Source organism: Mastigoproctus giganteus, chromosome 5 (genome assembly GCF_048544385.1).
Source record: "Mastigoproctus giganteus isolate SK-2022 chromosome 5, ASM4854438v1, whole genome shotgun sequence".
In the NCBI taxonomy this organism is placed as follows: domain Eukaryota; kingdom Metazoa; phylum Arthropoda; class Arachnida; order Uropygi; family Thelyphonidae; genus Mastigoproctus; species Mastigoproctus giganteus.
In genome coordinates, this window is record NC_143579.1 from 134,727,276 (window position 1) to 134,742,137 (window position 14,862).

Consider the following 14,862-nt stretch of genomic DNA (forward strand, 5'->3'; position numbering starts at 1 on the left):
TAAGAATGTAAGCTATGGTTTTGATAGGATTTTATAAATAGGACGCATGTGAATAAGAAGTAAATAGGACGCATGTGAATAAGAAGTAAATAGGACGCATGTAAATAAGATGTTGTAAATAGGGCGCATGTGAATAAGAAGTTGTAAATAAGACTCATGTAAATATTTCAGCAGGTGGGACTCACATTTACTACAATATTTACTCTTCTGCATGTGACAACTCACACCTAAATATGTAATTATCACCCTCCAACTGGCTGTCCAAGGGTGAATCCTATAGGATTAATAAATTATTAATAATAATAATAATAAGGCGGTTTTTTGTGGGAGAATATGTTATTCACCAAGAGGTGAGTAAAATTCTTCTCAGGAATTCTTAAATATTAAGATTATAAAATTGTGTAGAAAACTAGAATTGTTTTTTATTTAAAAAATTTAAAAAGTAACTGATAAAAACTAAACTTTAAATGAAGAAGCAAGAGTAGCAAGAAAGTAAACCCTGATTATGACGGACAAATTAAACGGGCTTTTCTAAAGCATCATCACATACGTTTCTCTATTAAAACATAATCAGCCAGTGATTATGCAGCGTTTTGAAAAGCATAACTGCTATAGTTTCAAAATTATCAGAATAATAAAAGCAAGCCCACTTCTATCTTATGTGGTTACAACGGTTTAAAGCAAAATTATTCATGTATTATATAAAGTTAAAAAATTGAATTTTAAACTTGGAAATTACTCACCAGCAAGCGGTTGACAGTCTGTCATCGAACTTTTTATCACTGATCACCTCAATGGTGGCTTGCATGTCTAGAGTGCACTTTCTAATGTTGTCGCTGTTCATCACATCGTTCAGACACGTGGAATGTTTCAAGTATTCTAGAAATTAAATAATGAATATTAGTTGCTACAAGTATTCTTCGCTATCTATAATAATATGACTATAATAACTCTGAACAATTTGCGTTTGAGTAAGCTGGAACGAGACTATATAATATGCTCGATTTAATACAAGTATCTAACGTCAGTTTGAAGAGGAGGGGAGAACCAAATACAGTACCTGATGGCGAATGACTCTGCAGCTACCAAGAGAAAATATCAGCTAAAACAGACTTAATGACTGATGGGGTGATATTGGTGAGCCAAATATAAAATTGCCATTGATACAAAAGGAGTATTTTATCTGCTTTTAAAATTTTTCTAAATATGAAAATTGCGAGTTTATAAATTCAAAGAAAATTAAAGCAGTATCTGGGAACGTGACTCAACTAGGCTAATTCTAACAATGGGTATTCTTAACGTCTGATTTCGCCCTTTGTTAATGCCCTCCATTTTAAGATATTTACCCTTAACTTATATCAGGGATAAGGAGATGATTATCCCGTTGTATAAGGCAATGGTAAGACTACATTTTGAGTACTGCATACAGGTGTGGAAGCCTCATTTTAGGAAGGATGTGGATCTGTTGGAACGGGTGCAGAGAAAAGCATCCAGATTAGTGGGGAAAAGGATTCGCTTACCAAAAAAGGCTTCATTAGATTGCACCGTCTGGAAACAAGATAACTGTGAGTAGATCTGATTGAGGTTTTTACGGCTTTGAATAGATTGAGTAAGCTCAATGCTACTGGCATCCATCCCCCTTGGTCACACCACACACATGAGGGGGAAGCATAATTCGAATCGAGGAAGGGCGATTGCAAGATAGATGATGTGCGGAAATTTGCCTTTAGCCAGTGGATAGTTGATTGTTGGAACAAACTTCCACCGGATGCTGTAAAAGTAGGTAAAGAACTAGAAAAATTGTTAGAAGAGATGGACAGGTGATACGGGAAGTGTTCTTTTTTTTTTCTTTTTTCTTTTTTTCTTTTTTTGTTTGCTTATGTTGTATAAGCTTGCTTTCTTGCATCATTTGTCACTATACTATTATATATTAAATTAATGCAAACAGATTAAAATGAGGACGAAAGTCATTCATTTTAGTTTATTTATTTTCATATTATTATTTTATATTATATTTGTTTTATTTTATTTTTATTTTATTTTATTTTTTATTTTAACGATAACGTTTCTGACGTTCGGACAAATCGTCAAAATCTTCAAAAATGGCAAATCCTCAGAATGGCACAGTTTAACAGTTTAATCTGCAGGTACATAGCAAGAACATCGACGGTATAATATCTAGATACGCAGTACACACATTTCAGAAAATCTTTTTTTTTTTTTTTTTGTTTCTTTTATCGTTTTGTTGCCTGATATATTTTTGTGCTACTCGCAATCAGAATTTGAACAGACATGAAAGCAGCAACGGTGTAGTGTACTTATATTTAACGTAAGCTATTAAATTCAAATTATAATTCAAAATAATAATAAATATTAATAAATTGAGTATTTACCAGTTCTAAGTTCTTTGCCCGGTGTGCAGTATTCGTCATACAGTTTAACAGATCCTTCCGTAAAAATCTGCACTAGCTCCCTCTGGAGAGGGGTTAGACACTTTTGCGTGAAGTTCTTGAGACACTGATTAGTTTCATCAATAGCTCTAAAGAAAAAGTTTAAACAGAACGGTTACTTTACAAAAGCAAAACGTAACACAGACAGAGAGAGAGAGTTAAAGATGATATTTTTGCTTTCATGTCTTAATATTTGCGTAATACTGTTTCAGAGACATAAATATTTCGCAACTGTTGCTATGGCAAACAATTCTCTGTTAGCGACACTTACTTTATTTTTTAACACATATATATTTTACAAAAATTTATTTTTATGCTGTAAATTTTGTTATTTTCAAATTCTCTAATTTTCTTATTGTCATATATATATTGATGATAAATTATGGACATAATGTGCTGAGTCCGTCGAGTACTGATGTAAATCCGTTTAAAAAAAGCTGCTGTAAGCACCTTTTTTCAAAGGGATGTAAGATAGGACGTGTGTTGTAGGTGCATCTCCACTTTTAATTTGTTTCCAGAAATTCGGACAAGATTTTGCTCAACATTTATTGTGATTAGGATCAGAAGTTCATTCTTCATTCCCTGCAAGTTCTAAAGCAGTGGTCGGCAACTTTTGAATAGTACTGCACTGGATCCACCTTCTATAATTGTGGATTATAGCTCTGCTATAGCAGGACTTTTGTACGTTTTTCAGAGCAAAGGGCGAAAAATGCTAAGTTGAACATTGACCTTTCAAGTTTAAGGCGATCACGGATTGTTCTATGTGGCAACATTAGAGTCAAGAAGTATAACATCACTTATTAGTTACCTAGTGCTGCCATTACCCCCACAAACGGCAGTTTCGGAGATTATTTGCACTTCATTGCGAGGAAACTAGTAAACTTCGACAATACATCTGAGAATTCAATGATGATTTAACTTACAAGATGGTACCTTTCTTGGTAAATGGTAGATATAAGCTAGTCTGTAATCAAGTCAGAAAGTAGGTTAGGCAAGCGAAGGCAGATCACGAGAAATGTTTGGAAAAGGCTGCAAAGAAAAACAGCAAAGGCTTTTTTACTTAAAGTAAACTCTAGAAGGAAGGGTATGAATCAGATTGGTCCACTTGATATCAATGTTTCCATGTTGATGATCCTGCTCAGATAGCTGACAAATTGAATTAGCATTTTGCATCTACATTCACACATGAGGCACATTTTGCATCTACATTCACACATCTACATTGCATCTATATTCACAATAATTCTCTAGGGAAGTGGAGGCTCGAAGTGATTTTGTAATAACTGAGAGGAAAGTGGAGAAGAAATTTTTGAAGGTAAACATAAGAAAGGCACATGGGGTGGATGGGATCTACCCAATTATATTAAGGGAGGAAACAAAGGAAGTAAGCAAACCCTTAGCCATAATTATGCAAGGATTCTCTAGGGAAGTGAAGTACATTCACAATAATTCTCTAGGGAAGTGGAGGCTCGAAGCGATTTTGTAATAACTGAGAGGAAAGTGGAGAAGAAATTGTTGAAGGTAAACATAAGAAAGGCACATGGGGTGGATGGGATCTACCCAATTATATTAAGGGAGGAAACAAAGGAAGTAAGCAAACCCTTAGCCATAATTATGCAAGGATCCTTGGATTCAAGGGAGTTCCCCACGGACTGGATATGTGAAAATTGTATTCCCGATTCACAAAGGGGGATCGAAAGGTGACACGAATAATTACAGACCTGTTACTTTAACTTCTGTTCCGCGGAAAAAATAATGAAGTCACGGGTTAAAGAAACACTGCAGGATCGTCTAGACAAGACCCAGCATGGGTTTGTTAAGAGGAAATCTTGTTTGGCCAATTTGATTGGATAATATGATGTGGTCATATAGGAACTGGATGCAAAAAATAATTTTCATATCATATACTTTAATTTCAGGAAAGCTTTTGATACATAATATCGCACAGAAAAGACTGCTGTACAAATTAGAGCAGTGTGGGATTAAGGTCAATTTGCTGCTATGGATAAAGGATGGTTGAGTGGGAGAAAACAGAGTGGTAATCAACTACTCTTCAAGAGTGGTAGACACTCTTCGTGGACAATTGTTATTAGTGGAGTCCCCCGGGTGCAGTGTTTGGTCCATTGTTGTTTTCTATATTTATCAACGATATTGAAGATTTCTATATTAGGTTTTTATTATATTAGATTAGATTTTATTACATATTAGATTTCTATATTTATCATTGCTATTAAGCTTAATGTCCAAGTTTGCAGATGATACATAAGTTGGCGGGGTAGTTAATGATAGTGTGCTACTACAACAGGATCTACAAATTTTGGGCAGTTGGGCAGATAGTGGCAACTGAAGTTTAACATTGACAAATGATGCGAAGTACTGTACTGCATATGGGTAGCAGTAACACCAGATTAACGTACCAATTGTATGGTACTAGACTGAGGGTAGTGAATAATGAAAAAAACCTTGGGGTTTTTTTCATTATTGTGCAGTGCAAATAGGCTACCGCTCATGGGTTTTGTCAATGATATACAGGAATTTTGCCAGCAGGGATAAGGAGGTGATTATCCCTTGTTATAAGGTGATAAGGAGGTTATTATCAGGTAATGGTCGAGTCACCCCTTGAGTACAGCATACAGATCGGGAGGCCTCATTTCAGGAAACATATAGACCTGTTGGAACAAGTACAGAGAATGGCAACGAGATTGGTGAGGGGAAGAAAGGGTACTCTTACCAAGAAAGGATTCATTTCTACAAATTGAAGCGTCTGGAGACTAGGTACCTGCGAGGTGATCTGATTGTGGTGTGTTAGGCATTGAATGGTTTGAGCAAGCTCACTGCTGATGAGATTCTTCCTCTTGATTAGATTACGCACTTGAGGGGCATAAATTGAAATTGAGACGGTTGCAGAATAGATGTGCTTATATTTGCCATTGATAGCTTAAATAAATTGAAGAAAGAACTAGAGAAACGTTTCGAGGGATAGATAGGTGAAATGGAAAGGGTTGTTTTTTTTTTTTTTTTTTTTTTTTTTTGGCTGGTGCTGTATAAGCTTGCTTTCTTGCATCATATGCCATTACTATTGCTACGTAATGTGCTAAGTAGAAAGAGCCAAGAATGTGATGGAAAGATAATTGTGTAAGTGCAGTCACATTCTCCGATAAGAAAATGACAAACCCGTTATTGTAGCTGTCGTGACTGAAAGAGGAGCATTTTTTTTCGGTAATTCATTTTAGTAAATTATTTTTTAAGAAAAATATATTTTTTAATAATTCAATCTGTTTCTTGTCGATTCGGTTACTTACGAGGAATTGAATCATTTCATGAACAGATTTCTGTCCATTAAATATAAATACTTCTAAATGTAAAGTATTTCACCTGAGAAACATATAACCAAATGTAGCAAGGGCGAAAAGCCTAACTCTATATAAGCAATGGCGAAAAGGAGTTAAAAGTGATTTGGTTTGGTTTGCATGATACAATCAGATATGAAATTTACTCTGCAACATAAAAAGATAGTTACGAAATTACATGATCCTCTCTGTGTTTACGGGTTGTCCTCTCTGTGATTACTGATCTTTGCAAGTAGGGAGAAGGATATCGTTGTCCCTCTGCAGAAGAAATTGGTGAGACCGCATTTGGAATGTTGTATTCAAGTTTGGATACCACGCCTGCAAAAAGACAGCTTTTAGAGAGAGTTCAGAGAAAGACGGCCAGATTAGTGAGCTGCATTAATTGATGTTACTATGGAGAAGGGGCATTAAAAGATGTAGACTGCAAAGTTTTAAACTAGGAATCTTGAGGTGGAGACCGTGTCATCCGAAAAGTCTTGAGTCGCGATAGAAGAATAGTGAAACCAACCACTGCAACACCAAAGTAGTGTGTTGAGTGTGACTTCCGACAATATATGAAGAATGAGGGCAATCATTTTGAACACCCAAGGAATTAACATTTCTATGTGTTTTCTCTCTCTCTCATACAGTTCTCGTATAAAACTGTACACCTATAAAAATTAATAAGCAGCTATATACCTATTTTTTCTCCCCACCATATGTATTCATTGTTTATCTCGCATATTCTCATATAATTCTATTAGAGAAGATGAAATCTTCATTTTTAATGGCTGTAGATCAAAATCATGAGACAAAATCGCTCTGGTAATGAATATTAAGATTATTAAATATGTAATTTAATTGCACATGCTCAGACATGTTTGAGTAAGCCTGCAAAGTCCATAATGGATTTTATTCCTCTCATCGTTTACTTATACCAGTAATAAATAGGTGGTACTGGCGACTTCCAGTGGCCTCCAGCCAACACAGCAATTATTATTATTGCTTCCTTCGGCACCGCTGGAAAAGGACTAGGTTTGAATCCTGTCTTGACAGAGGAATCGGTTATTTTTTTGTTGTATTTTTACTAAATTGAAAGTGAAAATCCAGCCATTTTTCCTACTTGGAAATATTTCGTTGCTTATTTATTTATTTATTTGTCAGAAATATACTACCTATATCATTGATAAATCTTTTTTAAGAATCCACTTTTTTTAGCATACTCATATTATGCCGCTATACTTAATAAGGAAAAAAATATTTTGAATGGCATAAGCAAATATGAAAAACTTACTGTGATATTTTTGTTTCCCTTTTGGGGAAAGTGTTTTCTAGTAGTGCATTTTTTGAAAAATTCAATGGCAAAATATCGAATTAAATAAAAGTATACAGAATTCGTCCACCAGATCATAGCCAGTTTTATTTTTTTTTTTTCATTCCCTCTGCCATCCTTTTAGGCTTCATCAATTCTATGCATTTTATCTAGATGGGTTCGATAGATTTATCCGATAGTTTCATTTCATACATAAATAGATTCATTTTGTAATATTTAATTTTATTAAATATTATTGTCATTAATATTTTATTAGGTTGCACGCGAACTGTATCACGCAATTATAATGTGAAATTTTGTATTATTTTGTAAGGTATTATAATTAGCGTGTTAATCCGTTATGGCTGTAATGAATAATACACTTATTATACAAGGTATATTGAGGAGGTTTCCGAGAAAGTTTCATAATATACCTCCAGAAGTGGGATGCCAAACATGTCATATCATATTCGATAAGAGTACCTGGAAATATTGTGCAAATTTTGGCATATTTAAAAGTATAACCGTTAGTTGGTATACTTTAAATCGCAGTCCGAGTTCGAATGCACATTGTACTGAATTCTGGTTTATGTACACGTTAAAACGAAAGTATTGAGCAGCGTACACCAAACTGTCTCTGTCTCTATCTAAACCACTTATAGTTTTAAAGAAAGCATTAGAGCACGAGATTTCTTCTTTCCATGTATTGTATTCAAAGCAGTATTTCGACAGCGATTAACATTTAGAATGAGTGAGATACTTGCCCGCACTGTTTTCCAATGTCCTCTTCGTTTGTTGGAAGTCCACTGCCCTGGTTGTATAGTAGTAGAGTGGCTGTGCAAAGATCCAACTCTCGGAGATGACAACTTTGCGCCTCCACTTGGTAAGCGGCTGAAAAAAATAAAAAGAAAAATGCTTATAGAAGAGTTTTTAACAATAGCCAAAATGCTTATTTTGGCTATAGTTAAACCACTATAGCCAAAACTAATTAAAGAAAGCGTTACAAATTTCATTAATCATTTCGCATATGAATTAACGGAAATGCCACTTAATAATTTCAATTATTTTTATTTCTTAATTGCAGTGCATGGGTAATTTTAAATACCAACTCTATGAAATTTAAGTGAACAATTTTATTCTTATAAATAACATTCAAAAATTGAATAAAACAACCATTTAACGATATTTTGAAACAGCGCACCTTGTTCCAGGTATAGAACGTTATTTCGCTTTAAGCTTCATTAATTACATGCAAATTATTTTAATAACAAAGAGCAGAAGGTAAAAAACGGGGATTGAAAGAAAGAATGAATGAAGGAAAACTGCTCAAAGACCACTACACATAAAATGAACAACGCCATTGCAAAGTACGCAATTTAAAGTTTTTTTTATTAAAAAAATGTTTTTTTTAATGCACATAATGAAAACCAAATATATAAAAGTACAATCAATAACGAATTTAGGAAGAACAGAGCAAGACTACGAATAAATTTTCGCTAGTGTGTCATTGCTATAACTTTACAATTTAACGTGCCTTTTGGGAATACAGTATTACCATTGAAACCTTTATTATTTGCAGCTTGATGAATCAGCATAATTTAACACAAATAATTATTACGGCGCGGTACCGCAACCATTATGTAGATAAATCGTTGCTCAACTGCTGCACAAGAATTTCATGCATTAAATACTGCGAAAATTACATATTTGTTAGAGAACTTGCAGGCATGCAAGGCACATGGAAACTACAGAAAAATTTAGGACCACTGTGCTGATGAAAAGTAGGGGTAGTTTGGAAAAAACCTGTTCCAATATTACGACAGGTCAATCTTTTCAGTATCAAAACATGACAGACTCCATTAATGTGTATAAGCAATAATTTGTATTATCTTAAAATAAGTTTTAAAATAATTAAAATCAATTAAAGCAATTAATTCCTAAAATTACAATCTTTTATATGTATTAGTTTTAGATATTCGTGGAGAAGAAAACACGAAACACAAAATAATTACAATGCAAGAGGAAGCGCGGCTCATGGAGTGCGCGAGAGGACACTTAAAACATTTAAAAATATGTGCTACATTTGAAAACCATATATTATTACTCCTAGTTGTATATGTTATAATGCTAAAATAAAGAGTGCCATTACTAAGTACTTCTTTTTTTTAAGTTTCTTATTTAAAAAAATTAATAATAAATTAAATGGCGCGCAAAATTCACTACACAGCTGCCTTACTAAACTTTCTGATACATCCGTCGGGGGATAAGGGTACATTGTACTTTAACAGTCCAACAACAAACTTTACCCAGATCAACAACAAATGCTTCTCTGTTCGAGAAACAGTTTTTCACTGAGTACTTCCAGACCTAATCCTTAGAGGAGATACTAGAACTACAAAGATGAATACCAAACAAAGCTTAAAAGTAAAATGCGGGTATGAATTCTAGTTTAATGCATTCAAAATAAAATAATCAATTTATGCACAAATTGAAGCTTTCTTGGGTGACGTTTTCACCCAAGAAAGCTTCAATTTGTGCATAAATTGATTATTTTATACTGTTTTCACATTTTTAAAATGTGAAAACAGTGTTGCGTTCGCCATGCGGCACAAAAAAGAATCATAAATATCAGAACGCTCATTAATAAACTGCTTTGTTAAGATATTAAGTACATGACATTACCGATGCGTTCAACGAACGGGAACGGCTTTCCAAAGCACATCCGTCCATTTCGATCCTTTGATATTTGTATTTGGGTACAAACGTCTAATAAATTACCGCTGTAACCACGTGATTAAGAAATGTGCAAGATAACTAAGAATTTGACATGCACTGAAGTCAGTCAGCATTCTCTGTCGTCCGTTTTTGAACCACGTTGGGAAATTTTCTCCAACGGCCGTCAGACTGCCAATCGTTCTTTGGGTATTCGTGTCCAAGCGCTACTGAAAGATTTGAATATCATGGTAGACAAAGTTTCCCAAACACCAATGCAAACCATTCAACTTTTGCATACTCATGTTCCGGCATCCGATTTTCCCTGGTATGATACTCCATCGTCTCCCTATTTGCGCTCTATTCAGTACAATGAGCTGAACATTCTGACCTTCTTGCCAGCTGCTCGAAATAAGAATCATCTGCTGCTGTCTTTCGAGACACAAATATATGCAAGAATATACTCCCTGAATGCAGCATATACACAGCAGAGCTGGACGCTATAGAGTTTGGTTTGAATCACATCAGAACTTACCAATACCAACGGTTTGTTATACATTAGAATTCTTAAGAGTATTACAGACTTTATTAACGTTGGGATACAATTCTCATCCAATCCTGTCTCGGGTTCAGCAGAAGATATATTCTTTATATCAACATAAATTTGATATCCCTTCTGCTGGGTTCCTAGCCACATTAGGATTAGGGAAAATGATTTGACTGATACTGCAGCGAAATCAGCAATTCCCATTAATAACCACGGTATGTCAGTCCCCTACACAGAATATAGGCAAATAATACACAGAAAGATATATCCCAATAGATATATTTTAAAAGATATATCGGAACAACAGGATAAATCCAGATAGTACGATTCATGGATTATACAGCCTACAAATAAATTTGAACAAGGCAATTTAGTCTGCGCGGGAATCGTAAAGAGAAAATTGTTATTGCTCGGCTCCGCGTAGGACGCAGTCAGCCACATTCCTTTTTTTCAATTACATTCCCATTCTCAATCACATTTTATCCAACAATGACACTGTGTCAACTATTTTTCGAACTATTTTTTTGTTTTAATTTTACAATTTATTAATTTATATACGTATATATAAATTACTGCATATACTTTTTAATCCACATACCACCTTTTTTTCCCCTTATATTTATATAACCTTTTTACGAGGAAACCTCTTTCAAAGATTATCAGAACTTATTTTTTTAACATTTTATAACCTTGCCTTTGCTCATAATAGTCTCTGTCGCTAGTGCGCCAACAAAACCGAAAACTTAAACTATATACTGTAGCTCAATGGAAACATTTGCTGTATGAATATTCAAAACCAGTTAACACAGCTGATAAACAGCGGATAGCAAGTACTGTATCAATCATTTTTCGATGGAAGAGAAGGAAGGGCAATGCTATTTTTAATGTGTTAGTTTGTCTGATACTTCGCATTGTAGACGAAGAATAAAAAATAAAATAAAAAAACTAAAATTGCCTGAAGTGCATAACGGGTTCTAAAACACTTCTCCATTAGTATTACATCCGTATAAACGGATGGAAGTGCCGATTCACAATTCCTTTGATGCTGGCCAGTATAAATAACTCGGTTTGTGAAATAACGCAGTATTTTCAGTTCTGTATGATATTGAGCTGTGTAGAAAGATCGTACAATCGACAACGCTTCGCAGAGAAGCTTCGAGAACCGCTGTCGCTAATTTGTAGAGATGTATAGAACGCAAACGAATGATTATAGTATTACTGTATTGTTGAATTTTGAAATTAGTAGCCTTTGTACTCAAAACCCTTTTTAATGATTCTAGTGGATCATTAGATCTTTTATAATTCTAGAATCATAAAACATTTAGCTAAATGCTTTATGATTCCCTCAGGGCTCAGTGTTGGGTCCATTATTGTTTTCTGTATTTATAAATGATATTGATGATGGTATATCAAGCTTAATGTCCAAGTTTGCAGACGATACAAAGGTTGGCAGGGTTGTCAAGGACACTACTGACACTATGCTGCTGCAACAGGATCTGGAAAGGTTGAGCAGATGGGCTGAGAGGTGGCAAATGAAGTTTAACATTGACAAATGTAAAGTACTACACATGGGAAACAGCAACCCCAGAGCAACGTATCAACTCTGTAGTACTACACTGACAGTGGTAGAGAATGAAAGGGACTTGGGGGTGGTTGTGCAGGCAGATATGAAGTTCTCTGAGCAGTGCAGACGGGCTGCAAGAGTAGCTCATGGAGTATTGTCAATGATATACAGGAATTTTTCCAGCAGGGATAAGGAGGTGATTATTCCCTTGTATAAGGCAATGGTCAGGCCACACCTAGAGTACTGTATACAGGTCTGGAGGCCTCATTTCAAGAAGGATGTAGAGCTGTTGTAACGAGTACAGAGAAGGGCAACAAGATTAGTGAATGGAACAAAGGGGTGCTCTTACGAAGAAAGGCTTAAGTTTTGCAAATTACAGTGTCTGGAGACTAGGCATCAGCGAGGTGATCTGATAGAGGTGTATAAAGCCTTGAATGGTTTGAGCATGCTCAATGCTGATGGGATTCTTCCTCTAGCTCAGAATAATCACCTGAGAGGGCATAAATTCAAATTGAGGAAAGACAGGTGTAGGATAGACGTGCGGAAATTTGTCTTTAGCCAGCGGGTGGTTGCTTGGTGGAACTGACTTCCATCACTTGTAGTGGAAGTTGATAGCCTAAATAAGTTTAAGTCTCAGCTGGACAGGTATTTTGAACGAACAGAGGGGTGAAGTGGAAGTGGGTTTTTTTTTTTTTTTTTTTTTTGGCTGATGCTGCATAAGCTTGCTTTCTTGCATCAAATGCCTCTACTAATGCTAATGCTAATGCTAAATATGCATAAATAATTTTAAATAACAGTGCATGGAAAGATTGTTGTACTTTCCGACATAACGCACATCGTGGTGCTGATCTATATTTATCTCAAAACAATGAAAATAAAAATATAATTTTAAAAATTTGCTGACTTATTTTATTTTTAGATTTTATATTAGAATTACCGTTTTAAATTATCAAACACAATGCCGGTGTTTTAATGTTCGTTGATGTTCAAAAGTGAGTGGAAGGTCTTCGTGATGGAAACGTATTCTCACGTTAACTATTTATATTTCAGCTGCCAACAGTAGTCATGTTATATGCGTTAATTATTCGAACATAACTAAATCAGTTTTACATTCTCCCCCTCTTTTATTTCAATATTCAAGACGAAATTTTACCTTCACGTTTCATTAGTAATTGTTTCGGGTCACAAAGAACAGGAAGGAATCCTAATGATGTCAATACACTTTATTACCAGAATAACAGCGAAAAATAAATTTTCACTTTCAAAATACAGTACTCTCTTGATCTTTTTTTTTTTTTTTTTTTATTATTGCAGGCTTTAATAAGTGTCTTCGTTTTGGATTTCAGTCATAAACATTGCCTAACCGTTCACTGCAGTAGAACAGGTTGTGTGACTATGCGAACGCTTGAATCATGTAGGTCAAATGACATGGCGTTTACGATCCCTATCACAACGGTTTTCAATATAGGTCGATGATGTGTAAGAACTTTCACCATCCCGTAGTGTGACGGAAGAAAGTAAAAGGAAAAGTTCAAATGTAGAACGAATGTCAGTAAGTAGTCTGCTAATGAGAACCAATGCTACCAGAGTCAAATAGTTCACAGTTACCTGATTACCAAATCACATTTGGTGGAAAGCTGCAGAAGCTACTTTAGTACCCACTTTAATTAATACCGGTTAAGAAGGAATATTAAACTGCATTTTTCAGAAAATATCAATACTCAAAAGTGCGTTCTCAAGGCCTGACAACATTTCGTGTCTTCATTTTGTTTATTCTTTACTACTTCTGTATAATTTTGAAATCATGTGACAAAGCCAATTAATTTTTATTGGTAGGGTAGCAATGAAGGGATACTGGAAAAAAAGGGTTGGTTGACGCGTTGGTTCTTTAGCTTTGATATTTAGCAGGTATTAATAAAAAGCCCAAGTTTTCCCCTTGAGAGGAGGGTAGTTAACAGAAAAAAAAAAAGAAAGAACTTTGAACCTCAAACAGTTTGCAAGTTTTAGTAGGATTTCGGTTTTCATTGTCAAATTAAATAGTGTGGGGGGGGGGGGGGCTGGGATTTCCTAAAGCGTTTGCTGAAAATAAATTAATGTGTGATCAACTCGGCAAAGAAAACTGCCTGCTTTCTGCATTATATTCTATCTCTTAATATTATAGAAATATCTAAGATAAAACTTAAGGTCTTTATGCCTATCATAACTTTGCATTAAAATAATTAATATTATTAGGTTTTGAATTAACTGTTAGCAATAGAAAATAAGCCTTGCTTATCCTAAAATAAAATAAAATTTATTGTGTGATTGAACAGAGAAGCAACAAATTCTGTTTTTTCACAAGCATATTTATAGCATTAAACTGTTAAAATGATTCTAACGGCATGTTTTATCAATTCGGGAAAGGGTTTCCCAAATTGATAACACATATGTCAACATAATTCGACATCACTCGTGAATAAGCCCAAAGCAACTGGAAAATAAAGAAACAAATGCAAGTCAATTGTGGTTAGCGTGCATCTTTCTCAATGTATTGCAGTAAAGCTTCGTCCTTCTTGCCTCGCAATAAGCATCAATTAAAAACTCACCTACGGCCAGAAGTACGGCGACAAGACAGATAGTCCTCATGACGGTTATTGGGGGCTTATAATCCTTAAAAAAAATTCCTTAAGTTTATATGGCTGGAAACGTTCCACTTCTTATTCTCCCAAGTGAGTGCTTCTTGGGGCAACGAGAACCACCTTTATATCTGCATGTGATTACATCAGTCCTGCCGACTTGACCTAAAGGAAGAGGCCCTGCCGGAAGACGCAATAACGAAAACAAAATAAAGAAAATGCAATAACCAGTACAGTAGGAATGAGGGTAAGTAGGGGAGTAGCTCGCTACGGGTGTCGATTCGGCACGTGTAGTTCGTTGAACGTGGTTATCTGGAGCGTTTGTGTGTTAAA

The 14,862-nt window shown here is 35.0% G+C and overlaps 1 protein-coding gene across 1 annotated transcript in view; it reads right to left on the minus strand.

The window, feature by feature from the left end:
- Window positions 1-14,652, minus strand: part of LOC150085716 (uncharacterized) — a 30,256-nt gene extending 15,604 nt beyond the window's left edge. The window contains exons 1-4 of the mRNA XM_090373461.1: window positions 14,500-14,652; window positions 7,856-7,982; window positions 2,394-2,539; window positions 744-879 (exon numbers count right to left, since the gene is read on the minus strand). Coding sequence (XP_090229587.1) covers window positions 744-879; window positions 2,394-2,539; window positions 7,856-7,982; window positions 14,500-14,539 — 449 coding nt within the window. The 5' untranslated portion in view covers window positions 14,540-14,652. The remainder of the gene's footprint in view (window positions 1-743; window positions 880-2,393; window positions 2,540-7,855; window positions 7,983-14,499) is intronic.
- Between the last annotated feature and the right edge of the window lie 210 nt (window positions 14,653-14,862).